Raw genomic sequence first — 26128 nt, 5'->3', positions numbered from 1 at the left:
TAAACAGCAGAGATTGGACGACGATGGGCTTCAAACTGTAATGTGCGAAGCTGAAGCCATTTTGAACGACCGGCCCATCACCAAACTCTCGGACGATCCAAACGATCTGGAGCCGCTCACTCCCAATCATATTCTGCTCCTTAAAGGGAAACCATCTTTACCCCCTGGACTGTTTGAACCACATGATCTCTATGTAAAAAGAAGATGGAGACAGGTTCAATACATATCCGACCTTTTCTGGAAACGATGGGTACGGGAGTACTTACCTTTGCTGCAGGAGAGGCAAAAATGGAACCAGGAAAAGAAGAATCTCAAGCCGGGGGATATTGTGGTCATAATGGATACTGCAGCTCCACGAGGTTCATGGCCACTAGGAAAGGTCTTGGAGGCTTTTCGTGACAAGAGGGGACTTGTGCGCTCAGTGCGTCTGCAGACAAAGTCCAGTGTTATTGAGCGTCCTGTGACAAAACTTTGTTTGCTGCACGAGGTTAAAGAGTAATAGGTCTATGGGCTTGAATGAGTTACAGGAAACTATATTGGGTAAATTGTGCTTATTGTATTCATTTTTATGGCTCATTAATGTGTATTTGGAAAGAATTGTATGTCTGTTAGCCATTACAATAGGGGCCGGTATGTATGAGCCATTTCTGTGTTTGGGTGTGTGTGTGTCTGTATGGGGCCAGTAGGCGTCCTCAGTGCACCAGGAAGGGGGGTTACATAGGTGGGTACTAGTGTTCCCGGGTTCAGGTGTGTTGCTAGTCGGAAGAGCAAACAGTTCAGTGTTTCCCGCAGGATTTTTTTCAGCAGCGGTGGTGTGGTCCCTGAACCCTCTAGGGGGGTCCGGGGGCATGCCCCCCCGGCCGAAATTTTTTTGTACCCTTTACATTGGAATGCATGAATTTGGTGCACTTTGAGAGGAGAATATGCACTTAAATCCTATTCAAACAGTCCTGTGTATTACTGTAGATGGGATTATTGGTGTTGTAACTTTGCCTTTTGTGTCTTCATTTACAGATTTTTATATTTTTGTATATAAAAATATATATGCATTGTGCATTGTGCATTGTGCACAGTGCATCCCTTAAGAGCTTGTACCAGCCTTTTAACCTCTGAGCCCTAAGCCATTTTTGAGATGTTTTGGTTCGTCTGGATTTATTCTCTTATTAAGATTGCATTCATCCCCCTTATAATGCATAGCTGTCAAGCTATCATTTATTTGGGTCACAACCTGGACTATCAGAATATGTGTGCTGCAGTGATGTCGTTTGAATGTAGGAAATTATCAATTAGACAGTAAAAAAAAAAAAAGCAAATAATATCTCACAATTATTTATTGATATGACACAAAAAAGGCAAATTGATTAAGCTTGTTATTGCTTAAAACACTTCTTCTTAGTCTTGGGAGTCAAAAAGTGATGAGAAAATTATAAAATAAATATAAGTTATACATAATAGAAACTATTCATGATCTTTTAAGAAGTCCTTAGGTTTTTTCCCTGTATTTATGCTAATGACCACATGCTTACAGGCGATGAGCATAAATCCCTAACTAAAATACGCGATGAAAACGGATTTTATATGGCAATAAAGAACAACATCGGATCTAACAGTATGGATTCATTTTTCAAAGTTCCCGAAAATACCTAGGCTATAAATTCCTGACTGGATATAAGCTCCTGTAAAGGCTATGAGTGATCCCAAAAAGAGCGACAACACGCACACACACACATAGGCCTACACACACACACACACACACACACAATACTAGAGGAAAAACGGCACGGAGGTTGCGGTTTATAGATACAATAAAATGATTGGGCTCAGAGGGTTTTTAACACTGGTGGTCATGTAGCGACACATTTTAGCAACTTACTTTCTCTCTCTCTCTCTCTGTCTGTCTCTCTCTCTCTCTGTCTGTCTCACTCTTTCCTTCTTTCTTCGATCTTCCGCTTCACTCGCTACTGCTAGAATCAATGTAACTTTGCAACCGTGTAGGGTAGCCTACTGCCAACAACTGCCACACTCGCTGTGTATTTTTCTTCTTTGATGTTGGTTACGTGACGATGTGCCGCGTGCTGCGCAATTGACGTTACGCGCTGTACATTTTCTAAAAGGAGCTACGTAAAAAAAAATAAAAAAAATAAAAAAATATATATATATTTTTAAAGGATTGTTCTTGCAGCGGCGGAGAAAATTCAGCAGCGGCGGTGAACGTGGGGGAAACACTGCAGTTTTCGACCGCTCTGCTCCGCCACGCTACAGCAGGCGAGTCTGTTTGGTGAATGGTGCATTATGGACTTTTGTTAACACTGGTGTGACGGGTGGGAGGGGGACACCTGGCGTTAATCCTAACAATCAGAGCGCAGCGAGTCACCGGCCGGGTCCCCCCTCACGTGATCAGAAGTGACGTGGGTAAATAGAACGCCGTGCAGTCAGTCTTCCTTTTCAAACCGAACGGCGCGACTATTGCAGTGGTGAGAGCGCTGTTAATTCTGCCGGCGGTGATTCAACCCAACGGGTAAGGGAAACGTTTTTGTTGGCGCTTAGGCGTAGAGCAGTCGATATATGCTGTAAGCTTACAAACTGCGTTTCTAACATTACAGTGTACCTTTCGTCTGTGATCTGGTCACAGCTGTAGTTATCAGCTGTAGTCGTCCTTGTCCGTGTCGGGTGGATGGCTGGCAGAATGAATGGTCGGTGAAGATTTTATCAAGGTAAATGCTATGTATATTAAAGTGTGATTCCTGAATTAAGATAAGACATGTATGTGCTGCTGTGTGTTAAATATGTATTCATTGTACGGAAATGTCAATTCCATTTTACATCGTATAAAATCCATACAAATGTAATCAGGTACGAACTGTTTAGCTTTCTCACCAGAGAGTATATTAATTCTGTCGGTTGTAAAGACATGTGACTAATGTGGTCTTTTGTTGATTTCAGAAGCTGATTGTAGCTACTGTTTTTCCCTAGGTTATTATGGGTAAAAGCTATGTTGCATAGCTACTCTGTATGCCTTATTTGAGTGTAAAACCATCTCCAATTTGTTATTTATCATTTCTTTATTTTATTTTGGCGAGGCGTGTTTTCTTTTCTTTTCTTTTTGTCAGCTGGGGCGCGGAGAATTTAGAGGGTAGTGTAGACTGCATGTTCAGTCCAGTGGGTCTGTTTTGGCAGTAGCCAGTAGTGCAGTGAGGCCTTTTCCTTTTTGTTGTTTGTGTGCAGTGTACTTTTTGACTAGATGGTGCGTCAGTGAACTAGTTAGAGGACTCCATTGATAATATATATACATAACTAACCGTGTGCGGCTAGCCTCATTATAGTCCTGCTATGATCTGTCCCTCTGAATGATTCCACTCGCGGCTGGTTTCTCCTTTTCCCTCGCCCTTAGTGGAATGCTTATGCCCGGGTTTTGGGTTGATTGTTGTGTGCTGTGCTTTTCTTTTTGAAGCAAACAGAGTAGGTAAATCTAATGCAAGTAGTGACGTACACCTGTTACAACTTGTGAGTGTGTGGAACAGTTAACGAAATCTAATTTATTCTGTTTATCCCTCTGCTATTCCAATATTTATTGCTAAGTATTTATTGACACATGTCCATATGTTTTTATTCCAAACAAATTCAGAAAATAAAGTGCAGTATTTTTGTACATTGTCTCCTCCCTCATTCATTCACTTGAATACCTGTTAGTGGGGAATACTGGAATTACACTGTAGCTTGTTAGCCCTGACACTTGGTTGTAGTCTTAGGGTTGGCTAGGTTACATTTGGCGTTGTCGGCGGGATTGGAGTTGATGTAAAAAAATTTGCCTAGTTGCTTGCATTTATTTTTTTTCCTCTTCTGTTTTGCTGTTTTATTTTCTTTTGGAGGTGGTTCTTCAAAGTTGTTAAAAAAAACAAAAAAAAAACAAACATCAAATAGGTGGGAAAAACAGTGGTTACTACAAGGAAGATCCATCCCTCATCGTGCTCAAGTCGGGCTGCCTCATCATCATGTCTCTGGAGGAGCAGGTTCAGAGTTTGACGGAGATGGTTAACCAGCTTAAAGCTGACAATCAGAGACTCAGAGGGCAGGCAGGTGCCTCTAATACATCAGACTCAGGCCATGAGCCTCTTGACAATCCTAATGTTCCAACCTCAGTTGAACGTTTATTATGTGTACCACGAGAAAGAAAATGTCCTCGGTTTTCGGGTAAAATGTCTGTTGATAATATGTCTGTAGAGGACTGGATTGAAGAGGCAGGCCGGTCATTAGCAGCCCGTCGAGCATCTAAACTTGAGCAGGCTTTGTTTTTGTATGATTTGTTGGATGGGGAAGCTAAGCGGGAGATAAAGTTTAGTCCAGCAACTGATCGAAATGACCCACAGAAAATCTTTGAAATTTTGAAAAACAACTTTCGTTGCTCTAAATCCCTTAATGCATTATACCGCCAGTTTTATCACCGCCGGCAGTTCGAAAGTGAATCGGTAAGGGAGTATTCCCATGTGTTAATGGAATTGATGGAACAGATTAAAGAGAAGGATGAAGATTTGGAGCATTCTGATCGTATCCTCCGTGACCAGTTTGTTGAAGGCCTTCGTAATGACAAACTTCAAGGTGACTTACTAGACCAAATTTCAGCAAGCCCGCGCCTAACTTACAGGGACATACGTAGTGAAGCCCTTGACTGGCTAAATAGGCGAGCACAATCTACAACTCTTGCCCGAGCTTACTCCTGCAATTCATATGAGGCAGATACTAATGCAGTGACAGCCAGTCCTTCCTCAGAACTATCAGAATTGAAGGAGTGCTTCCGTAAACAGCAGTCTCAGCTAGATGCAATTTTATCTCAGTTAGGGCAGACACACAGTAATCCCAGTTCCAATAGACCAATGTTCCAATCTAGACCATACAAATTCCAAGCAGATGGGAAACCTATATGCTTGCGTTGTAACAAAGCTGGTCATGTAGCAAGAATGTGCAGGGTCACGATTCCAGGAGGCCAGGGGGTGGCAGCACGGGGTGACTTACACATGGGAGGGCAGACAATGGTAGCCAACAATAGCGTCATGCAGCAGGAAAACTAGTGCCCTCCGGTGTTGGGAGCTCAGCACCTGGAGGGGGTTTCTTGGGCTCAGATCAGAGTAGGACTCTCTCGACCAAAGCTCGTCTTATTGGAAGTTGTCCAGTCATCGACATCCGTCTTGGAGGTGTACTTACACGATGCCTTCTTGACACCGGTTCCATGGTGACAACAGTAACCGAGAGCTTCTTTCGGCAGCATGTGCAGCCTCAGACCAATGAAACGATGCAGCCATGTGCCTGGCTACAGCTCAAAGCTGCTAATGGACTGGCTATACCTTACTTAGGCTATATTGAGCTGGACTTGGAGGTACTGGGCAAAGCACTCCCAAAGATAGGAGTGTTAGTTGTGAAAGATGCAGGGGACCCCACCACTCGACAACAGAAGATGTCGGTGCCGGGCCTGTTGGGAATGAATGCAATCAGCCGTTGCTACCAGGAGCTCTTTGAGGAACATGGGCAGGATCTGTTCCACTGTCCGCCAGTACAGACGGCGGATGACGGGTGGAAACGAGCTCTCTCTGAATGCCAAACCTTAGAACGTCTCTCCGGCTCTGGCTGCATTGGAAAGGCAGTGGTGCAGCCAGGTCCAGCCCTTCGCATACCTGCGGGGTGCCTTATGTTTGTGCAGGCGACTTGCTCCCTCCTCCCAAGCCCTATTACATCATGTCTTTTGGAGCCCCTGCCTTATGGTGAGGGACGATTGCCAGTGAACCTTCTTATTTCATCTGCCCTCACAACAACAGGAAGTTTGTGGCCTTCTAGAGAAATATAGAGAAGTTTTTAGTGAAAATGATGGGGACTTGGGTTGTACGTCACTAGTCCAACATGAGATAACCTTAGAGGATACAGCCCCAGTACGACAGCGTTACCGTCGTTTACCGCCATCACAGTTTGCACAAGTCAAAGCTCACGTTCAAGAACTAGTGGAGAAAGGTGTGGCCCGAGCTAGTAGTAGCCCCTATGCTTCCCCAATCGTAGTGGTGCAAAAGAAAGACGGTGCCATCCGACTTTGTGTTGACTATAGGCAACTCAATTCCAAAACGAGGAAGGACGCGTATCCCCTTCCAAGAATAGAGGAATCCTTGGATGCACTGACGGGAGCCACACTGTTCTCCACGTTAGATTTGGCCTCTGGATACAATCAAGTGCCCATGGCAGAACGTGACAAGGACAAAACGGCCTTTTGTACACCTTTTGGCTTATTTGAGTTCAACCGCATGCCATTTGGGCTATGCAATGCACCTGGTACATTCCAGCGCCTGATGGAAAGAATCTTTGGCGATCAAAGTTTCCAGTCTTTGCTATTGTACCTTGATGACATAGTCATATTTTCATCCTCTTTCCACCAGCATTTACAACGGCTACAGTTAGTCCTGAGCAGGCTCAAAGAACACAACTTAAAACTCAAATTGAGCAAATGTCATTTTTTCAAGGAGGAGGTACAATATCTAGGCCATGTAATATCAGCTAGTGGAGTGGCAACTGACCCTGATAAAATTCAGACCGTCCTGCAGTGGAAACACCCTACTACCCTGACTGAACTACGGTCATTTCTTGGTTTCGCCTCCTATTACCGCAGGTTTGTGGCAGGTTTTGCCAAGCATGCAGGTCCCTTACACAAGCTTGTAGCTGAAGTCCAGGGTAAGGGAAAGAAGTGTGGAGGATCTAATGCCAAGCTGGGGAACCGCTGGGATGACCACTGCGAACAAGCATTTCAGACATTAAAACAGGAACTTGTAAGCGCCCCTGTACTTAAATATGCTGACTTCTCAAAGCCGTTCATTCTTGAAATTGATGCTAGTCATCAAGGTCTGGGGGCTGTCCTGTCTCAGGAAGTAGACGGCAAGAAAAGACCCATTGCCTTTGCAAGCAGAACTCTGAGACCAGCTGAAAGAAATATGTCAAACTATAGCTCAATGAAACTTGAGTTCCTGGGCTTGAAATGGGCAGTGACGGAGCGCTTCAGGGAGTATCTACTGGGAGCCAAATTTATTGTCTATACTGACAATAACCCCTTAAGCCACCTGCAGACTGCCAAGTTGGCTGCCGTGGAGCAAAGGTGGGCCTCCCAGCTGGCCGTCTTTGACTTCCAGTTGAAATATCGGCCTGGAACAGCTAACCGGAACGCCGATGCCCTGTCCCGCCTGACAAGTGACTCGTCCACACAGTCCATTGCAGCCCTCGTCTCTGGCATTACTGTGCCGTCTGAAGTAAGGGCACCCAGGGTACTATCACCACAGCTGGCACAAGAAGCAGTGATCGCCACCATAGATGCAGCTCCTGTCCGGTCGCAAGCAGACGTACGAACACTCCAGGCAAAAGACCCAGTGATCGGCGCGTTCTTGGCGTATTGGAGGAGGGCCCGACCACCTAATAGACAGGAGCGGACACAAGAAGCGCAGTCGGTCCTGGAGCTGGCCCGTCAGTGGCGCAGAATACGAGAACAAGAAGGCATTTTGTATCGGGAGATACAGATGCCCCCAGCACGTGATGCCAAGCTACAGTTACTCCTGCCCAAAGCCCTGCAAAAGGAAGTATTAGTGAGCTTACATGACAACCATGGCCACCAGGGGATCGAAAGAACAACACTACTAATCCGTCAGAGGTGTTACTGGCCGAAAATGCATCATGATATTGAGCAGTGGTGCAAACAATGTGAGCGGTGTACCCTAGCCAAGGGGGTGGTCCCTACTGCACGCAGCTATTCGGGCCACTTGTTGGCTGCCAAGCCTCTGGAAGTCCTCGCCATCGACTTCACATTAATGGATAAGGCCAGTAATGGCTATGAAAACGTTCTAATTGTCACCGATGTCTTTTCTAAATTCACCCAAGCTTTCCCCACTACTAATCAGCAGGCAGAGACGGTGGCTAAGGTCCTGACGGAAAAGTGGTTTTACTCCTTTGGAGTGCCTAAAAGGATCCACTCGGACCAAGGCAGGGCATTTGAGGGAGAACTACTGAAGCGTCTGTGCAAGTTGTATGGAATTGACAAAAGCCGAACAACCCCATATCACCCAGAAGGAAACGGACAATGTGAACGTTTTAATCGTACACTCCATGATCTCTTGCGGACCCTCCCCCCTGAGAAGAAGAAGAAATGGCCACAAGCACTTCCACATTTGCTGTTTGCATACAACACATCCGTCCATCAATCCACAAACCATTCTCCATATGAGCTCATGTTTGGGCAGAAGCCCCAACTCCCAGTGGATTTCCTACTCGGGCTGACAACTGCAGATGCGGAGGACACCCCCCCAGTTGACTGGGTCACTACTCATAAAGAGTATTTGGCTGAAGTGTATGCCGATGCCAAGACCCGTCTGGAGGCCGCAGCAGCCTCTAGAGATCGTCACAGTCTGCCTCCAACCCTTCTTCCAGTGGGCACCAGGGTGTATCGTAAGAGCCACCTGCTTGGTCGGCATAAAATTCAAGATCGTTGGGATCCAAGAGTACATCGTGTGGTGAAATGTCGAGATGAGAAGAATCTTGTGTATCACATCACCCCTGAAGACGGGCTGGGCCCAGATGTGAATGTCCACCGTACAGAGCTAAAGACTCTCCCATGTCAGGATGAACCACCTGTTGACATTCCTGTAAACATCCCACGTGACCCAGGAAAGGAGGAAGAGAGTCCGGAGGCGGAGGAGGAGGAGGAGGAGGAGGATGCATGGTTCCAAGTTCTACCTCACCAGCCAGACACAATCCCTCTTCGTGATATACGGCAAGATGACTCTACGGCTGAAAAACAAATACCCCACCTTAGTGCATCAGCAGGTGACCCGCACGTAAATCAGGCCACCCCAATGAGGACATTGGGTGGCACAAGTAGTACCCCTCTGGAATCGTCAGATTCAGGACCCCCTCAAGATGCGATGCCTTTGGGCGAAGACATGATCTATCGCCCTCGGCGAGTACGGGCGGGCCAACACTCTAACCCCTTCCGGTTGCCACAGACGGCTACCCAACATCTGGAGGGCCAACAAAATGCCATTCAGTCAGTTGATTTTACTCCCAGCTGTTATTTTAGGCCGTGGCGTTAGAAAATATTAGATAACAGGCACCGGGACGGTGGCCTTTCAAAGTGGGGGGAATATGTGACGGGTGGGAGGGGGACACCTGGCGTTAATCCTAACAATCAGAGCGCAGCGAGTCACCGGCCGGGTCCCCCCTCACGTGATCAGAAGTGACGTGGGTAAATAGAACGCCGTGCAGTCAGTCTTCCTTTTCAAACCGAACGGCGGGACTATTGCAGTGGTGAGAGCGCTGTTAATTCTGCCGGCGGTGATTCAACACAACGGGTAAGGGAAACGTTTTTGTTGGCGCTTAGGCGTAGAGCCGTCAATATATGCTGTAAGCTTACAAACTGCGTTTCTAACATTACAGTGTACCTTTCGTCTGTGATCTGGTCACAGCTGTAGTTATCAGCTGTAGTCGTCCTTGTCCGTGTCGGGTGGATGGCTGGCAGAATGAATGGTCGGTGAAGATTTTATCAAGGTAAATGCTATGTATATTAAAGTGTGATTCCTGAATTAAGATAAGACATGTATGTGCTGCTGTGTGTTAAATATGTATTCATTGTACGGAAATGTCAATTCCATTTTACATCGTATAAAATCCATACAAATGTAATCAGGTACGAACTGTTTAGCTTTCTCACCAGAGAGTATATTAATTCTGTCGGTTGTAAAGACATGTGACTAATGTGGTCTTTTGTTGATTTCAGAAGCTGATTGTAGCTACTGTTTTTCCCTAGGTTATTATGGGTAAAAGCTATGTTGCATAGCTACTCTGTATGCCTTATTTGAGTGTAAAACCATCTCCAATTTGTTATTTATCATTTCTTTATTTTATTTTGGCGAGGCGTGTTTTCTTTTCTTTTCTTTTCTTTTTGTCAGCCGGGGCGCGGAGAATTTAGAGGGTAGTGTAGACTGCATGTTCAGTCCAGTGGGTCTGTTTTGGCAGTAGCCAGTAGTGCAGTGAGGCCTTTTCCTTTTTGTTGTTTGTGTGCAGTGTACTTTTTGACTAGATGGTGCGTCAGTGAACTAGTTAGAGGACTCCATTGATAATATATATACATAACTAACCGTGTGCGGCTAGCCTCATTATAGTCCTGCTATGATCTGTCCCTCTGAATGATTCCACTCGCGGCTGGTTTCTCCTTTTCCCTCGCCCTTAGTGGAATGCTTATGCCCGGGTTTTGGGTTGATTGTTGTGTGCTGTGCTTTTTGAAGCAAACAGAGTAGGTAAATCTAATGCAAGTAGTGACGTACACCTGTTACAACTTGTGAGTGTGTGGAACAGTTAACGAAATCTAATTTATTCTGTTTATCCCTCTGCTATTCCAATATTTATTGCTAAGTATTTATTGACACATGTCCATATGTTTTTATTCCAAACAAATTCAGAAAATAAAGTGCAGTATTTTTGTACATTGTCTCCTCCCTCATTCATTCACTTGAATACCTGTTAGTGGGGAATACTGGAATTACACTGTAGCTTGTTAGCCCTGATACTTGGTTGTAGTCTTAGGGTTGGCTAGGTTACACTGGTAACGATGTTGCGCATCGTTATGGTGAGAAGAAATAAAGAAGCATTGCAAAGTAACCAATCAGGAAGTCGTCTGTCACCTTCAGTGGCCGGCAAGCGCGTCGGTCTAAGTTAACCCGTTCTAGCAGCCCCTCAGTGGCTTTAAGCTTTAGGTTTAGCCTCTACACCTATAAACATGCTTGTGAGGACAGAATGCTGAATTATTAGCACATCAAAATATTACAGATGCAACAACTCCTGATATATTTTTTTAAACTTTGTGACTGGATTGTGTTATCCTTGTGATGATAGAATTTGTTTTGATTATGCATAACTAGAGTGTCACGCAGCCTCCCTCATGCCTTAACAGGATAAGTGGTTACATAGGATGGGTGATGGATTGATAGATTGATGGATTTTCATGTAACCTTTTAATCTCAGTAGGATTCTGTGTGGTCTACAATGTGGATGCAAAATAAACAGGTTATTTTAAATCTTTTAACAATAAATTAGTGAAGTAGTCAAAGATATAGACAGTACGGGTATATAATCCAAAATAAGATGGTGCCTTCATATTTACATTTACATTATCAAATTTCAAACCAACAAAATTTGGAAAATTTGACAAATTACAATTGCCCTGCCTTTCTAATACATTAGTTTGTTTGGTGTGCATGTGTGTTGTAGATGGCTAAAGCTGGAGCTTTGTTGGGTATGTCTACCTCCTACATCATCCCGGTGAAGAACTACTCATCAGAGCTGAACCTGGATGTGAACACCGATGTGCTTCTGCTTAGTGCCGTCGACCACATCCTGCAGTACGCTGACCTGTACTTTCGGTTTCATTTTTCTGCAAACGCCACCGTGGAAACATCTGGCAACCACCGTCGGAGCTGCTCACCATCCGCACGGACTGGGAAGAAGGTAAGGCTGAACATGTCGATATAGTATTGTTATTTTAAAAGATTTCATATTTTGCCAAATTTGAATATGAATGAGCCAGGTAACGTTTTAATCTGACTATCCAGACTGTTACAATCGGATTGTGGCAAGCCATTTCTTCACAATCGAAACCGTTTGATTTCCAAGCTGAGCCAATGTCAATCTGAGAAAAAACTTTTACCTTTACTATCTGAGTCTGTGCTTAAGAAAACTGTCCGGGTAAAGTTCTAAACCCTTATTTTCACATGTTGAAACTGGAGGAATTAAAGGTGTAGTCTACGATTTGAAAGGTTTGAAAAAAGCATCCACTGCTATCAATCAGGAACACTCCGGCTAGTGGAGCTGCTGAGGAGAGTTGAAGACTTGATAAGGTTTAATGAAATGCCCTGTTTGTATAAAATACATTTGATGACAGCAGCTAGTGGACCAAATGATGTGTACATTGTGTATTTACAACAATTCATAAATCACAACCATAATAGCCAATAGTTTTAATGTTTTTTTTGTGGAATGTATTGATGTTTATTTTTCGAAACCATGAAGATCGGATGCAATCTGGATGGTAATTAATGTAGTTTATCCAAAGTCAATTTGTCGAGATATCTTAATGCATAATTTAATGTTTTAGACACCACAGTGAGTCAAAGGTTCCTCCACCATCCGTTACAGACTTCAGCAGACCAACTGTTCACGATGAACTCCAGGCTAACCAGGAGCCAGCAGAGGTCTATCTGCTCCCAGTGGGGAAGCGTCAAACTCCAGCTGCTGTACAAGGCCAGCATTCATGGTTTCACCGGTGCAGCCTTTCACCAACGCTGTGACACCCGCTGTCCCACAGTGTCTGTGGGCTACAACGCCTCCGGCTATGTGTTTGGAGGCTACACCAAACAACCCTTCAGTCAGACTGGGCAGTATGTGAATGATGACCAGGCCTTTCTTTTCACCTTCAGTGGAGAAAAGCTCCTCAGATATCCAGTCACTAGTCCCGCATATGCAGTTAAAATGATGAACACTGGTCCGTATTTTGGAGAAGCCCTGGTCCTCATGAATGGCAAAGATGTAGTGTTAAGCAATCCAGGGAACTATTACTCCTTTACCGCTGCAGAAATGCATGGCAACGACCTCAAGCTGACGGAGTGTGAAGTCTACCAAGTCGAGGGTGAGTTCACTGTGCATATTATAAATCCAAACTCACTAAAATGAACAGTAAAAATTACAATAAATAATAAACAAATACATTCATTCAGCCTTCAACTGGATGAACCAGGTACAGCAGCAGCTGTTCAGCAGCTTTGTGTGATGGAGTTGACATATCCCCCACCCCAATTCCAAATAACCAAAAATATGAACGGAGGTTTTGCCTTTGAAGAACACTTTTTACATTTAAAAGTTAAACGCATCAATGTAGTGCAAGGTTAGATCTACGAACAACTTTGTGTTCTTGTAAGCAATTGTGCTTTTGTTAAAGCAGTGGAGAAATGTACATTTAGGTAACTCAAGTACTGTGCTTCAATACAATTTGGAGGTACTTGACTATATTTATACATTTATACTTAGTCCACTACTTCTCAGTGGGAAATATTGTACTTTTACCTACATTTATTTGACAATATTTCTAGTTAGGATACGTCACAGATTTACATTCTTTATAAAAAAAATAAAAATAAACAAATTAACTCCTAACTCCTCATTATTAAGTATATAAAGTAGTTAAGCTCCACATTTACCAGCTGCTACATTGAAGTGATCAACACATTAAGGCATCAATAATTATGATCCAATGATATAGACCTGTGGGCCATTCTGCATTGTGAATATACTTTTACATTTTGTAATTTAATTATATATAATGCAACTCCTTTTGGTCTAAAGTAACATTTTGAATGCAGGACTATTACGCGAAATGGAGTATTTTTACATTATACTATAGAAAAAACGAGTAATATTTTTATCAAACTTAATCAGATCATTGTTTTTATATAATTGTTTTTGCTCTTCGGCAGAAACCACAGAACTTGAGGAGCCTTGGAGAACTATCACCTGGGAATTTGAGTAAGATGGATACCATCCTGCACATAATGATATTGGTTGCCATGCTTACTAGGGGTGGGAAAATATTTGATTCTTTGGTTTGGTCTCTGTATGAAATGTAGGATACCGTCTCAGGGCGCCGAGAGACCACAGACTGCCACGCTGTTTTTGCCTCCATATTCACTGAGTGTATGAGCTGAATTCCAAGCCATATTTTTTGGACAATGTGTTGAAATGCAGGCGGTATAAAGTAGCATAGCATTGGAATACGCTGCTTATTACCCATAACAGGAGGATTTAGTGATAAGAGAAGTCTTATTCTTATCTTTGACTGAGAGCAGCTTTTTCTTAAATGACACATAGAGAAGACAAAATAAACTGTTTATTTTTTTATTACCAATGACCAAAAGTAGCCATGTTTTAGAATGAGAGCTGATACATAGTTCCATAATGTGTTGAAATGCAAACTGCATTGATTATTGCATTGAAAGCTTTTTATTTGTATATAGGCTACAGTATACTGTTTCTCCTTCTCATATGCTATATCATATGCTCATCGCCTGTAACAGGAGGACTTTGTGTCCATAGAAAGTAAGTAACAGTGCAGTTCTTGAGTTCTTCTCATACATTTGTCCACAGCAATGAATGTAACAATCACAGAAGTCAACTGGCTTTACACAACATATCTCTAACAACCAGGCTAAGAACCACTAGCAACCTATACACTTGATGAAATATTCTTTATCCTTTCTTGTTTCTACAGAAAGAAAATGGAGATGATGGAGAGCATTAAGATGTACAAACCTACAGTGAGCTCTGTGTCCCAGGTCCGGGTCCTGCTCATTGGACCGGTTGGAGCTGGGAAGTCCAGCTTCTTCAATTCTATCAACTCTGTGTTTAGAGGCCATGTCACCAGCCAGGCCATGGCTGGCTGCTCTACCACCAGCCTCACCACACAAGTTAGTTCCTGCCACTTAGTGATTTCCATTTCTGGTGTTTGACTTCAAAAGGAAAAAGGTGCCTGGCTCCCCATCATGTGGTTCTTTTACTCCTTTGCTTTGTTTTCAACAGTTTCGCACCTACTCTTTGAAAGCTGGGCGAGAAGGGAAACCTCTGCCAATCATCTTTTGTGATACCATGGGGTTGGAGGAAATCACAGGTGCGGGGCTTAATATAGATGACATCAGCAGCGTCCTTAAAGGTCATATGCCAGATCGTTATCAGGTACAGCTTTTTGTGTCATTGAGCAGGATAGTGAATGTTTGAGCCTTTGATTTTGCTGTAGTTAACTCAAACTTTGCTTGTCCTTCCCTTCAACTGTATGCCTCAGTTCAACCCCTCTGCTCCTCTGAATTCGGAGGCCAATGGCTATCGTAAATCCCCAGAGCTCAAGGACGGAATCCACTGTGTTGCCTATGTCACTGATGCCTGCAAGGTCTCCATCATGCCCACAAAGCTGGAGGAGAAGCTGGACGCTATCCGCAGAAAGGTCAACTTGATGGGTCAGTGAAATCAACTCCCGCTTCATAAGGTTGTAGTTGTACTGTATATGATCACTCTTAATATTGGTATGATTGTATGCTATTTGTATCTCAACATGGTACAACAAAAAACTCTATTGAAGGGTTAGTGGTTCCCCTGCTCCCATGAGGCTCCACATTCACCGAGCCTACAGCCGAGACAGTGGTTTACAGCTGTTGGAACTGCTTACATTTACTGTATCGCTGATCAACACTGTAAACTACGAGCTTACAAATACCAAATGCAGTATTTCTACTCCTCCTAGGTTTCAACTTCTTATAGCTATTGCTTAAGTGTGAGATGTATACTGACATTTTCACAGTGGAATAAAACAGTAATACCCATGTACACTTCATTCCTTTAATATTCTTCAAAGAGACACTCTACTGTATATGGTCAGTGACTTGTAAACGATATAGAAGATAATTTAAATGACACAACACAAATGTAAAGAGTGTTGCCTCAAAATTTTGACAGTCTGATACCTGGAAATCTACAGCGTTTTGGAAATCTTTCTGCTCTGGTGTTTCCAGGGATTCCTCAGCTGGTCCTGCTCACTAAAGTAGACGAAGCCTGCCCTTTGGTGAGCAAGGATGTGAGAAACATTTACAAGAGTGGCTACGTCAAGGAAACGGTGAGTGTTCAGTCGACTTGACTTAATTGATATGAGAGACAGGTGAGAACGCAGAGCAGCTTTTACAGGTAGATGGAACAGGTGTGTGTGTGTGTGTGTGTGTGTGTGTGTGTGTGTGTGTGTGTGTGTGTGTGTGTGTGTGTGTGTGTGTGTGTGTGTGTGTGTGTGTGTGTGTGTGTGTTCTTTCCCAGGCAGGAGCTTTTGTTTTGTCCTCTTTGCATCAGGTGTGGTCACATGATCCATCCTGGCGATTTTAGGTATTTTATACAGAAGAAAAGGATTTGGGTTTGCAGTACTGTAGAATTGTAGTGAGTTTTTATCTGTGTTATCTAATTCAGTTAGATTCACATGTACTTTATGGTGTAGTATTGAAGATTATCAACACAACAAAAATGTAGCTGTTGTTTCACAGAAGTCGGCATAATTCGTTCTTTAGAAAAATGTCTTTTGTGATCCAGATGCAGGAGGTCGGCGCTCGGCTCGGGTTGCCACTGTCTTGTGTCGTTCCAGTGAAGAACTACAGCGAGGAGTTGGAGTTGGATCAGAACTGCGACATCCTCCTGCTGGGAGCCGTCATCCAGATGCTTCGTTTCGCTGATAATTACTTTGATGATTGCAGTGACAGATTCAGAAGCACTGCATAATAGCTGTTAGAGGAGACAGACACACACACAGCTAGCAGGGCCGTCACACTATTATTTTGTCATATACAATACTTTGACAGTTTCAAGTCATACTGGAGTATCTGATACAATATCTTACTAGCATGCCATAAAGAATGTCTTGGTATAGTATGCAATGTTTTTTCATTTAAATCAAATGATGACGTTTTTTATTGCATAGTATAGTCATAAAAAAATGCCATAGCATAGTAAGATAGCCATCAACAAATGTCAATGTCAATGAAAAGTAATAATATGCAATGTCATAGTATAGTATGTAAAAAGAAAGTCATAGTATAGTATGTCGAAAAAAGTAGGAAAAAATTGTAAAAAAAAATGCATCGTATAGTATATCATTAAAAGTCAGATTTGTCTGTCATAAAAACAATTGAAGCCCCATCCACATTCTTTGTCAGTTCGTTGTGCTCAAGACAATTTGATGGTAGTTTGTCACAAAAAGTCATAATTGTATGTCATAAAAAAATAAATATAAAAAGTTATAATTGTATTTCATAAAAAGTCATAATATGAAAAGTCATAGTATAAAAAGTTATAATTGTATTTCATAAAAAGTCATAATATGAAAAGTCATAGTATAAAAAGTAGTTGTATTTCATAAAAAATAAATGAAGCTGTTCAAATCCTTTGTCCTTTGAGTTGTGCTCGAGACTTGGTTTGCTTGTATTAACTGGTGCACGTTGTGTGTCCAGGTCATTGAACCCTCTCATGTTGAGATATATCATCAGGATCATACATTGATGGCTGTACTCTTCATAATCAGTTAAAATAATAATGCTCCATGTGCAGGATAACTTAAAGGTCCCATATTATACTGTTTTTCCTCAATTCCACACAGCTGTCAGAGGTCCAACAACACTGTATTCGATATACATTGCCCCAAACCCATCCATGGTCCTGAATTTCAGCTGTCTAAACGTTGCTCAAATGAGCTCTGCTGAGCTCTGCTGAGAACAGGCTGGTTCTGTGCCTGCACCTTTAAATGCTAATGAGCTCCGTCTCTCATTGCCTACTTGGAGAGCCACGGAGACGATGCCGCTTACGCTAGCGGTAGCATACTCCAATGTTTACGTGGATGAATCGCTATGGCTCGCCTATGTGGCTCAGGTTGCTGGGTCCCATATGGTTGGGGCAGATCCTTTTTACGAGGGTCAGTGTTGAGGCAAAGCCAGCTTTGTACTGACCCTCTTCCTGAAGCAGACCGATTTGAAGACGATGGCACTGGTCTTCAAGGCCATCAATGGAACGGCACCCATCTACCTTCAAACACTGGTCAAACCACACGCCCGATCGCTCCTCTACTTCAGCTGGCCGGCTGGTACCACTATCGCTGAAATCAAACAAATGTCGCTCAGCAAAGTCCAGACTCTCTTCTCTGTTCTGGTCCTCAGTGGTGGAACGAACTCCCGACCAATGTCAGGACAGCAGAGTCATTTGCCATCTTCCGAAAAAGGCTCAAGACTCACCTGTTCAGACTTCACCACGACTCTACATAGCATGACCCACTAACACCCCCCCCCCCCCCCCCCCAAAAAAAACCTTACCTATAGCACTTTGATCATAGCACTGTTGTTCTTAAGGTATGTTTGCTGAACAGCTACGACTTTACTCAGACGAGGACCTAACACTTGTTTAGCTCTTACTTTATCGGCAATGATATGTTGTGGTTTCTTTATTTCTTTCATTTGACAAATGTACTTATTGTAAGTCGCTTTGGATAAAAGCTTCTGCTAAATGACCTAAATGTAAATGTAAAGTGGTTCGCACACACATACAAGCTAACACGGACCGTAGCCGGCACATTGTCATTAAAAATGAATCGCAAGAGACCACACCCTGTCGGACACGCGCCCACGGGTTCCGTCTGATCGGAGGCAGCAGTGGAGACGCACCAGAGTGCGTGAGACAGAGGGAGGCATTTTCTCCAGCTTCACCCGCACCGGGATTTATTCACGGAGCACCAGCCGGATCACCCAGCGCCACAACCGGTAAGTCGAGCTGCGCTCTCCCCAATGTGTTGCGAAACGCCCCCTCTCGGATATCTCCTATCATCGTGCGGAGGAGTTCAGCCTATGCAAATGAGTCCTTTCGTTATGTAACAACGGGAGATGAATCTGAACAGCCTGTAGGAGCACCGTATTACCAGTGGGTGGGCTGCAGAGACCATGCAGGAGTTGCTAGTTTTCCTCATCCTGGGAGTTGACAGGCTCAGGGAGGACCAGTTTATAGGTGTAGAGACCAGAGAAAACCTGTTTTTCATAATATGGGACCTTTAAAATCATAGAACTGAGTCTACCATTGTTGATAATGAAGCAGAAGCCCAAAGATTTATAATCCTTTTAAATTATTAATAACTAAATGACTCATCTATTTCTTACAACGATGGGCAGCGCACAGTATGAGTGTGGTGGTGTACTTCTTCCTGGGCGATGTAGGCGGAACGAGGCTGCTGTCAACAATCAAATCGAAGTAAAGAGAAAACGAAACTTAAGTTGTGTCAGTCAACGCACCTATAACGTGTCTTTAACTTCCAGTAATCACTTTCAAAATAAATGTATCATTCGTGTGGTACATTTAAATTAAGACCAAACATGTACATTTAATTAAAATTCACCTATAGCAGACGGTAGTAATTCTGGAGCACGATGTTTTCATGCTGTTGCTTTTATTTCATTCATGTAATGTTCTAAAGTGGAGACAAAAGTTCATCGCAGATTTTGTTTTCCTCTTTTATTTTGAAGGCAACGCCTTAGTACTTCTGGTCTAATTGCGTCCATTGATCTTCCGGGAAGGTGATCCACGGCTTTTCCTTGGCTTTCTCCGGAGGTAAAATTAAAATACTCGTTTTTAATAATATTGCCACATTTTGCTATGCTCTGCTATGCTAAAAGCACGTGTTGGATATAAACGCTGCCTGGTCGGATCTATTACTAGATTCTTTAGTTTGGGCGTAAAATGTTAGCAAATTGTTACTGTGTCTATTCAGTTCGACGTTATTGTATTAGAATAGTCCTCCTACCCGGAAAACACCTGCATATTTAATCGAAAGCAGTGTTTCGGCCGAAATGTTTGTAAAGTATGAATAACTAGAGCCTCTAAACAGCCCTTCCTCAATTAAATTGCGTGGACAAAATTCAAATGCCAGGTACATTTAACTGAACTTGGAACCTAAATCATGCTAAATGTATTTAGTTTACCTCATGGGTCATCTCAAATGTGATACACTGCTTAAAAAACAACTGTTCTTTTTGTTGTGTGTGTGTTTGTGTTCAGACACGTTGAACTTCAGCAGAACAATCATCCAGCATGAACTCCAGGCTAACCAGGAACCAGCAGAAGTCTATCTGCTCCCAGTGGGGAAGCGTCAAACTCCAGCTGCTGTACAAGGCCAGCATTCATGGTTTCACCGGCGCAGCCTTTCACCAACGCTGTGACACCCGCTGTCCCACAGTGTCTGTGGGCTACAACGCCTCCGGCTATGTGTTTGGAGGCTACACCAAACAACCCTTCAGTCAGACTGGGCAGTATGTGAATGATGACCAGGCCTTTCTTTTCACCTTCAGTGGAGAAAAGCTCCTCAGATATCCAGTCACTAGTCCCACATATGCAGTTAGGATGATGAGTAACACTGGTCCATATTTTGGAGAAGACCTAGTTCTCGTGCATAGCAAAGCAGTAGTGTATAGCGATCCAGGAAACTATTACACCTTTCCTGAAGCAGAAATGCATGGCAACGACCTCAAGCTGACGGAGTGTGAAGTCTACCAAGTCGAGGGTGAGTTCACTGTTTCAAACAGATTGTGAGCCTCATTGAGAGCTGAACCTGCAAGCAAAAGCATTTATATTATTTTTTGTTGCACTTTACATAGTGGAAGCTCAATGCAAAAAACAACAACAACCAAACACCATTGATTTGGTTACCAGAAACCTTGTGAAAGGACACCTGGTCTGAACAGGCTCGCTCTCGTTAAATAGTAGTGAACTAAAATATAAAATAACAAAAGTAAGGAAAACAAACAGGGAGTGGTTTAAGCTAACAAACAAAACTTGTTTGAGGGATGCTTATTTTTTAGATTTAATTACTTAATCACTGACATTAATGTTTCATAACTTCATAAGAGAGTTTATGGATGAATCCTTTTTTGAATATCATTTAATATTTATTTTAAAGCTGTTTTTGCTCTTCAACAGCAAACCCTGAGTTTGAGAAGCCATGGAGGCCGATGGTCTGGGAAAACGAGTAAGCTGGACACCGCTTTGTGTCATATAATGTTGTTTCTGTCCTGCTTTACCATGAGACAGTAGGCTTTACTGAACCACGTCGCTCTAGACACAACAACGTGAGGATGTTCTGATGGAGGAGGTTTTAAAACGGCTCTTGTTTTGTCAGGAAGAGGACAGAGCTGATGGACGGTATTAAGCGCTACTACCCCATGGTCAGCTCTGTGTCCCAGGTCCGGGTCCTGCTCATTGGACCGGTCGGAGCTGGAAAGTCCAGCTTCTTCAATTCTATCAACTCTGTGTTCAGAGGCCATGTCGTCAACCAGGCCCTCGCCGGCTGCTCTACCACCAGCCTCACCACGCAGGTTAGTTTCTGCTTCTATTACACAATGTGTATACAGACAGTGATGGAAATGATACATCCGACTTTTCCTCTAGAAAAGCATCACAAGGTTCACATTTAGGATTCTCAGTGAAATGTTGCGTTCAAGTCCCTTTCAGGATGAATTGTAAAGAAATTCTGATGATAATATATTCTGATTCCCAATCAACTTTGGTTGTACTTGGTGCTAATTAGCAAGTGTTAGCATGGAAACACGCTATCCTAAGATGGTGAAAGCACATCGTTAGCATGCATCCTCACGAAGTGGCTGGCATGGCTGTGATTGGCTGAGGCAGGTCTGAAATCTGGCCTGAGATCTGCCTTTAAAAAGAACACGGAGGAAAAGTTGGTAGTGTATCTACTCATCACAAGAGCCGGTCAAGTCTAATGGAAGCTTTCTTCAAAAAGGCTTGTATGAGTCTTGTGTTGTCAAGTCTGTAAATTACAGTATGTGATGATTTTGCGGCTAAACTCCATTACGTACCTGACAGTTTCGCACCTACTCGGTGAAAGTTGGACGAGAAGGAAAACCTCTGCCGATCATCATGTGCGATACCATGGGAATGGAGGAAAGCACGGGGGCGGGGATCGACATAGATGACATCATAAGCATCCTCAAAGGTCATCTGCCAAACACATATCAGGTAGAGCCTTTCGTTACATTCAACACACGGCAGTGATTTATTCTGCATCTCAAACGGTCCTTTTCTTTCACCTGTATGACTCAGTTCAACCCCTCTGCTCCTCTGGATTCGGAGACTAGCAGCTATCAGAAGTCTCCAGGCCTCAAGGACAAGATCCACTGTGTGGTCTACGTCGTCGACGCCTGCAAGGTCTCCATCATGCCCACGAACCTGGAGCATAAGCTGGAAACCATCCGCCGGAAGGTCAACTTAATGGGTCAGTGAAAATGACTCCTACATTATTTTAGGAGTATTACCGTTATTTGATACAATTAATTAACATTACAAAATAAATGACTCATTTTACAACAGTAGTGGCGTAGTAACTATGACTACAGTAGATACACAGACGTGTAGAGATTCTGTGTATCTACTGTACTACTACAAAGTAAAAAATACTGCAGTATTTGAACATGTATTTGTGTTTCCAGGGATTCCCCAGCTGGTCCTGCTGACTAAAGTGGATGAAGCCTGCCCTTTTGTTTCACAGGACATCAGGAACATTTACAAGAGTGGCTACATCGAGGAAGTGGTGAGATCAACTTGAAATTGTAGGATTTTTTTCTAACAAAGAAATGGTATATAGGCTCGTTTGAATTTTGGATTATTAGTTGTTGTCTTGAAGGAAGGATATAAGTCAAAAGATGAAATCTGAATTTTATTTAAGCAAGTTTTGTTATCTTATTCACTTCTCGTGTAATAATGTTCTTGTTGAATTGTAATGGGAAGCAATAACCTACAGAAATACAAAAATGTAACACAATCAACCTTTCTGCTGTGGACCAAAGGAAAATGAAACACGCAACTTAAATTAATGGGATTCTTTGTGTCCCATTAATTCCCATTAACATAAAAACAAAACAAAAAAAGTCGGAATCATTTGCGTTGCTTTTGTGATCCAGATGCAGGAGGTCAGCACTCGGCTCGGCGTGCCGATGTCCTGCGTTGTTCCGGTGAAGAACTACAGCAAAGAGTTTGAGTTGGATCAGAACTGTGACATCTTGCTTCTCACGGCCATCGTCCAGATGCTTCGCTCAGCGGACACTTACTTCGATGACCACAGTGACCGCACCGGCAGCACTGAAACCAAAGAATAATAAGACTTTGGCACAGCAGATGTTTATACCGTTCCCCAAACGACCCATCGCCATGGTCTATGGCTTCCCCATTCCTGCAGATCATTTTTGGTGTAACCAGCTAAACATAATGCAACCTGGTACAATGTCTTACAGTCTACTCTGCATGCGGAAAGACGCTAGCAGCGCTAATAACAAACTGTTAATTTCCCCCATCAAGCTTTGTAGCATTAAGTCTTTTTCCTTTTCAGTCTTTGATGCCAAGGAAACAAACATTGGCAGATATGTTGCTTGTGCTTGTCGATGTGTCAGTAACAGGATATCCTATATAGACCCTTCATCATTCCTAACATGAATAATTACACTCCCTACTTGGTTGTCCAATAAAAGCTCAAAGTGCCTGAATGAACAGAAAAACTGATTTTTATTAATGTCAGACAGTTACTGTACAGCAAACAGTGTTGGAGTCGGACCAGCTGAGGAGCAGTCTCTCTCTCTCTTTCTCTCTCTCGTTGTCTCTCTCTCTGTGAAACACGACTGAGGTGTTACAGAAAACTGTAAACTACGCGACACGCATCACACCTCCGACCCACCGCCTGATTTCGCATCATTAAGAACTGGATTAGTGTGGATTATAAATTGGCAGCTGTCCTCTCAATGACAATAATCCGTAGTTAAAAAATAATTATGCTCTGTGCTCAGGTTAACGTTTAAACAAACACACATCTTCAAATAGTGTTTAAAATACCGACGCCGTGTTAGTGCACATAAAAGACGGGGAGCTCTCTCCAACTTGGCCACATCCTGCATTAAACCGGTTGTACGACTCTGTACTGTAACTGTCACAGGTGTGACCGACGAGGATGATGAACGACAACACCGTTCCCTTTTCTCCCTTTCCATGATATTGATACTTTTCTTCCTGATGCGGCTGAAAACGACATCGAGCAGATCTGTCAATAGGATCAAACATGGACGTCGGCGGGGGTGGGTTCAGGTCGTTGGGAGCACAGAGGAAGACCGGGGGGGACGGAGCAGAAGGGGAGGCTCTAATGGCACGGTGGACGCTCTCTGACATTTCAAACTGTCAGATGGCTTTTCCTCTCGTCAGCCAACGGCTTCAGTCGTCAACAGAAAAGGCAGCCGTGTGAAGAAGAATCCATTTCAAATTCAACCACTTGAGTTACAGTGCAGAACACACATGAACATACACGTCCAGAAACACACTCGCACACAGACAAGTACATAGGGGCTTGGTCAGAGTCCAAAGGCCGATGAAAGTGACAACCAGAGAGTAGAACGGGACATTTGGCAACTCCACTGCAGCTCTCAGCCTGCTGACAGCAGTCACACGCATTCAGTTTAAAGCAAAACACGAGACTTTTTGGCTAAATGTTGTCGGTGCGTAATGTGTTCTCACTGCAAGAATGAATGAAAACGTGCGTTTGGACACGACAACATGCAAAGAAGGTGTTGGTGCAGCTGTGGAATGCTTGGCAATGATGGGCGAATATTGCAACTTAATCTTCCATAGCCGTCTAACAGATACTATAAAGTTTCCTAATTTAATGTGAATGTTGACGACAGTTACAGGAATGAAGGGGTGAAGATACTTCCAATACTTCCAGGATGTTGCCAGTGATAAGCTGAGTGCATTTCCCATCCGCTACTCTGCTGGCAACGGTTTGCTGTGTTTGGCTACCAGTACACACACTGTTGTACCCGAGCATCTTAGTGCATTTAATTTGGCAAGATTGTATGAAGTGCTTTAGAGCTGATTGCTTGGATACATCGGCGCTTGATTTTGATTTTGAATTAAGTGTGTTTAATTAACAGGGCCGGTTGTTAGATTACTCACTTTTGTTGTTTAGTATGGTGTGTTTGGCTAACATCTAACGGACACACAAGCTCACACACTGCTGCATTACTGCATGCACCTTTCTAGTTTTCAGTCTGAAGTACAAATGCCAGGAAATCACAAGCCCTGATATCTCCAACTATAACACCTGTTTACAGATACAAGAGACAATTGGTACACCTTAAAACAATGAGATTTACGAATAAATTCAGAAAAAAAAAAAAAAAAACATTTACAACAAAAGTCAATATGTAGCTTGTACACACACAGTCCACATTATCACTGAAGGTGTGTGGCACTGTGTTGAATTAATTCGAACTGAGAAATTATTATTAAAAGTATAAAAGAGGACGGAATGGACAGAAAAATAAAAGAGCCACAAAATGATAGAAATAGAATAGAAATCTGCACACTCACACACTAAAATAACCAAATAATATACTGACAGACATGAGTTGGGACTGGGATTTAAAAAAAAAACAAAAAAAAAAAAACGAACAAACACCAAATCAATACATTTCCGACTGATATTACAGACCTGGAGTCAGTTAAACTACTCTGCAGGTTGTCACTTTGGTTGTTCAGCGTTTGGACTCGACCGGCTCGATCACACACTGTGCTTACGTCAACATCTAAAGAGATGACATTCAAATTCAAAATGGTAAAAAAAAAAAAAAAAAAAAAAAATGAACAAAGAACTTTTCCTTACGTTTTTCCTACTCTTAAAGAACTGTACACGTTATTAGAAAAATCAATAATTACTTATACATATTTATATGACAACATCGTTTATGTTATATTACTATAAAGAAATACAACTTTTTGTGTTGTTCCTGTTTAAGACTGAATGCAGAATTCCTTTTTCTCAGGCTTTGCTGAAGACGGTTAATGTAGGTCACTCTCCTGGCCACAAGGTGGAGCTATATGATTCACCTACATGAGGGGTTATATGTGTATGTGAATTCAGCTTTCTTATCATGAGATCGTAACGAAAACAGTGTCAGAAACAACTGAATCAAAAATAAAAACCGGTTGTCAAGTTGTGATGATTCCCTGTCACCTGAAGAAGAGAAGGTCAACAGACACGTTTAGTCCACTCAAATGAAAACACCAAGTGATAGACAGGTGGAAGGTCCTTCTGTTTCCTCCCTCATCTTTTCAGATATTTGTGGTCCAAGAAGCTGCTGCTTTGCCACCGGCTGGAAAAGGAATACTGCATTTCTCTTTTGTTGGTTTCTTCAACTTGTGTTCCTCAGCTCTAGTGTGCATCCTGCAGGGGAATGAGAGGAGGAGGGAGGCCGGTCTAGGCAGGGCCCTCCTTCGGGGAAGATGGGGTCTGGGATGTGGAGCTAGAAGAAGAGGAGGTAGAGCTCTTCAGGGAGCCCAGAGTCTTGCTGAACCACGAGTTCTTAGCCGCCTGGATCTCGTTCATCAGGACCCCCCGCTGGTGCTCGAGCTCCTGCAGGGAAACAGCAGAGAGGAGTCAGTAAGAGGCGGGCCGAGGAGTCCA

The 26128-nt window shown here is 43.1% G+C and overlaps 3 protein-coding genes and 1 long non-coding RNA gene across 7 annotated transcripts in view; 3 read left to right on the top strand and 1 right to left on the bottom strand.

The window, feature by feature from the left end:
* Positions 1-17021, top strand: part of LOC311015192 — a 30503-nt gene extending 13482 nt beyond the window's left edge. Inside the window, exon 2 of the long non-coding RNA XR_014597334.1 lies at positions 16567-17021. This is a non-coding gene — a long non-coding RNA (uncharacterized lncRNA). The remainder of the gene's footprint in view (positions 1-16566) is intronic.
* Positions 11437-17021, top strand: LOC311015187 (interferon-induced protein 44-like). The gene is made up of 8 exons (XM_084012308.1): positions 11437-11514; positions 12202-12691; positions 13536-13584; positions 14327-14522; positions 14635-14787; positions 14894-15065; positions 15618-15718; positions 16177-17021. The coding sequence occupies exons 2-8, from the start codon at positions 12226-12228 to the stop codon at positions 16360-16362; spliced, it is 1323 nt and encodes a 440-aa protein (XP_083868434.1). The 5' UTR covers positions 11437-11514; positions 12202-12225; the 3' UTR covers positions 16363-17021.
* A 2147-nt stretch (positions 17022-19168) lies between these two features.
* Positions 19169-22973, top strand: LOC311015184 (interferon-induced protein 44-like). The gene is made up of 8 exons (XM_084012303.1): positions 19169-19224; positions 19672-20173; positions 20590-20638; positions 20789-20984; positions 21493-21645; positions 21730-21901; positions 22116-22216; positions 22587-22973. Exons 2-8 carry the CDS (start codon positions 19705-19707, stop codon positions 22779-22781), a joined length of 1335 nt encoding a protein of 444 aa, XP_083868429.1. The 5' UTR covers positions 19169-19224; positions 19672-19704; the 3' UTR covers positions 22782-22973.
* Positions 22974-23165: 192 nt separating this feature from the next.
* rabgap1l (RAB GTPase activating protein 1-like) overlaps positions 23166-26128 on the bottom strand; it is a 98319-nt gene continuing 95356 nt past the window's right edge. For all 4 annotated transcript variants that reach the window (XM_084012295.1, XM_084012296.1, XM_084012297.1 and 1 more), the window contains one exon: positions 23166-26077. In XM_084012295.1, coding sequence (XP_083868421.1) covers positions 25922-26077 — 156 coding nt within the window. In that variant the 3' untranslated portion in view covers positions 23166-25921. The remainder of the gene's footprint in view (positions 26078-26128) is intronic.

The sequence above is a fragment of the Eutrigla gurnardus genome, assembly GCF_963514095.1.
Source record: "Eutrigla gurnardus genome assembly, chromosome: 6".
In the NCBI taxonomy this organism is placed as follows: Eukaryota; Metazoa; Chordata; class Actinopteri; order Perciformes; family Triglidae; genus Eutrigla; species Eutrigla gurnardus.
The sequence above is the reverse complement of the archived record's forward strand: the minus strand, read 5'-3'. Positions and strand labels throughout refer to the sequence as shown.

What these genes read in the sequence shown, in the direction of transcription:
- LOC311015187 (XM_084012308.1), top strand. Translation starts at nt 12,226, where the DNA reads ATGAACTCCAGGCTAACCAGGAGCCAGCAGAGGTCTATCTGCTCCCAG. An exon ending in TGAAGTCTACCAAGTCGAGG is followed by an intron (nt 12,692 to 13,535) that starts GTGAGTTCACTG and finishes GCTCTTCGGCAG; the next exon opens with AAACCACAGAACTTGAGGAG. An exon ending in ACTATCACCTGGGAATTTGA is followed by an intron (nt 13,585 to 14,326) that starts GTAAGATGGATA and finishes TTGTTTCTACAG; the next exon opens with AAAGAAAATGGAGATGATGG.
- LOC311015184 (XM_084012303.1), top strand. Translation starts at nt 19,705, where the DNA reads ATGAACTCCAGGCTAACCAGGAACCAGCAGAAGTCTATCTGCTCCCAG. An exon ending in CCACCAGCCTCACCACGCAG is followed by an intron (nt 20,985 to 21,492) that starts GTTAGTTTCTGC and finishes CGTACCTGACAG; the next exon opens with TTTCGCACCTACTCGGTGAA. An exon ending in GTGGCTACATCGAGGAAGTG is followed by an intron (nt 22,217 to 22,586) that starts GTGAGATCAACT and finishes TTTGTGATCCAG; the next exon opens with ATGCAGGAGGTCAGCACTCG.